This window comes from Otolemur garnettii, unplaced genomic scaffold (genome assembly GCF_000181295.1).
Source record: "Otolemur garnettii isolate 467f Iridium unplaced genomic scaffold, OtoGar3 scaffold00001, whole genome shotgun sequence".
NCBI classification, from domain to species: Eukaryota; Metazoa; Chordata; class Mammalia; order Primates; family Galagidae; genus Otolemur; species Otolemur garnettii.
This window is the reverse complement of record NW_003852396.1, coordinates 33,119,185-33,121,338: the sequence shown is the minus strand read 5'-3', so window position 1 is coordinate 33,121,338 and position 2,154 is coordinate 33,119,185. Positions and strand designations below refer to the sequence as shown.

Sequence of the window (2,154 nt, the reverse complement as noted above, 5' to 3'; positions counted from 1 at the left end):
GATTCACCAAACAGTGATTAAAATGTAACCAGGCAAAATAAACTTCTTTGTTGTTTTCTTTTTTGTCCACAGGTCTAGAAAGAACATATCAGATATTTAAGTATTTTACTCCTTTGCCCAGATGATTTCACTGGTTCTAATGATCAGCCTGCCATTAGCATAACATCGTATTACAGAGGAGTGCTGGTGGAAGCCCTCCCTAAAAACAGTGATGTGTGTCTATGGAGCTGTCTTTTCCTTTCCATTATATAAGGGAGATCGTGGAAGTCTACCAGAATTAGAAAACTCACTATGATCAATTTGCATAAAATGAGAAAATAAAAGAGGAACAATAGCATTGCCTAAGAAACATTTTTTGTTTGCATCAAGAGGCCCAAGGGCACTATGTCTGTTTCCAACATAACAATCTACATGCCTTCTGTACTGACACTAATAGGGATCCCAGGCCTAGAATCTGTGCAGCGCTGGATTGGGATTCCATTCTGTACCATGTTTCTCATTGCTGTGATTGGAAATGTTGTGCTTCTGATGGTTATCAGATCAGAGCGTAGTCTTCATGAGCCCATGTACATTTTCTTAGGCATGCTAGGAGCCACAGATATTGCACTCACTAGCAGTATTGTGCCTAAGATGCTTGGAATCTTCTGGTTTAATATGCCTGAAATCTACTTTGACTCCTGCTTATTACAAATGTGGCTCATCCACATGCTTCAAGGTGTAGAGTCAGGCATCCTGGTGGCCATGGCCCTGGACCGTTTTGTGGCCATCTGTTATCCACTGAGACATGCCACCATCTTTAGCCACCAGCTTGTCTCCCAAATAGGTGTTACAGTCATACTCAGAGCTGCCATTCTTGTAACCCCAAGCCTAGCACTGATAAAGTGTCGGTTTCAATTTTATCACACGACTGTTATATCCCACTCTTACTGTGAGCATATGGCCATTGTGAAACTAGCTGCAGGAAATGTTCGAATCAACAAAGTATATGGTTTGTTTGTGGCCTTCACTTTTGTGGGCTTTGACCTCACATTCATCACATTGTCCTATATCCAGATATTTACCACAGTTTTCCATTTACCCCAGAAGGAAGCTCGGTTGAAGGCATTCAATACCTGCATTACGCACATTTGTGTCTTCCTTCAGTTTTACCTCCTGGCCTTCTTCTCCTTCTTTACACACAGGTTTGGTTCTCACATCCCCCCTTACATCCACATTCTCTTTTCTAGTATTTACTTAGTGGTCCCTCCATTTCTTAATCCACTTGTCTATGGTGTGAAGACTAAGCAGATTCGCATTCATGTGATGAAAATGTTCTGTTCATAAAATCTACCTTCATTAACACATTTATGCTGTCCTCTTTTGCAATCCCTCAAAATAAAACAAAAAATACATGGTATTTGAAGTGCTTGAGTTTTCCATTTGATTGGCTGACAACATGATGCAAAGTTTCAGATCAGTATAGCTGATGAAAGACATCAATAATTGGTGTATGGATCCTTTCTGAGTACTGAAAGTGAGAAATATAAAAAGAGTAACATTGTAAAAAATATGTATGCATATGTGTTTGAGTTGAAAGTTAAATTTCTGTTTTATGTTTTGGTCCCATTGACGTCTTCCTCTAACAATTCTTCTCTAGGACAATTTATGAATTATGCAGTTATCTCTGCATTTCAATGTGCCTAAGACTCACTCTTTTAAAGTGTCCAGATTCTCCATAAAAACACATTGACTCTATTTTTCTTTAACATTCTATTCATTTGAATAGAATAACAGTAAGTGTATCTTAACTGTGCTCTTACTCCCCCCCCAAAATCCTTTTTGGATCTCAGGAGAAATAAAGTCTAAAAACTTAAATATACTTGCAGGGTCATTCAGAGAATTACAGACACAACATTTGTGAGAACCAGGTATTGCATTGTATAGAATCGATAATTTTTCTTCTACATCCACCACTTACTTCTATATTAATTTATCAAGTGTCATCTAAAACTTACAAGTATGAGGCTGGAGAACAGTGACTAAATAATAAATTTGGCATAGTGCTTAAATGTCATTAGTTTGTCCTAGGCCTTATCAGATACCTATGGCTATTGAGAATGATTATATCATAGATTCAGAGTCTACCTTTGGCTGTTTCAGGTTTATTACTTATTA

General features: G+C 37.9%; 1 protein-coding gene across 1 annotated transcript; it reads left to right on the top strand.

Annotated features, from left to right (window-relative positions):
- The first annotated feature begins 384 nt into the window (after positions 1-384).
- LOC100965123 (olfactory receptor 52A1-like) lies at positions 385-1,323 on the top strand. Its single transcript, XM_003780984.1, has one exon. The coding sequence runs from the start codon at positions 385-387 to the stop codon at positions 1,321-1,323; it is 939 nt and encodes a 312-aa protein (XP_003781032.1).
- Positions 1,324-2,154: the final 831 nt, after the last annotated feature.

Coding starts and splice junctions, on each gene's coding strand:
- LOC100965123 (XM_003780984.1), top strand. CDS start 385: ATGTCTGTTTCCAACATAACAATCTACATGCCTTCTGTACTGACACTA.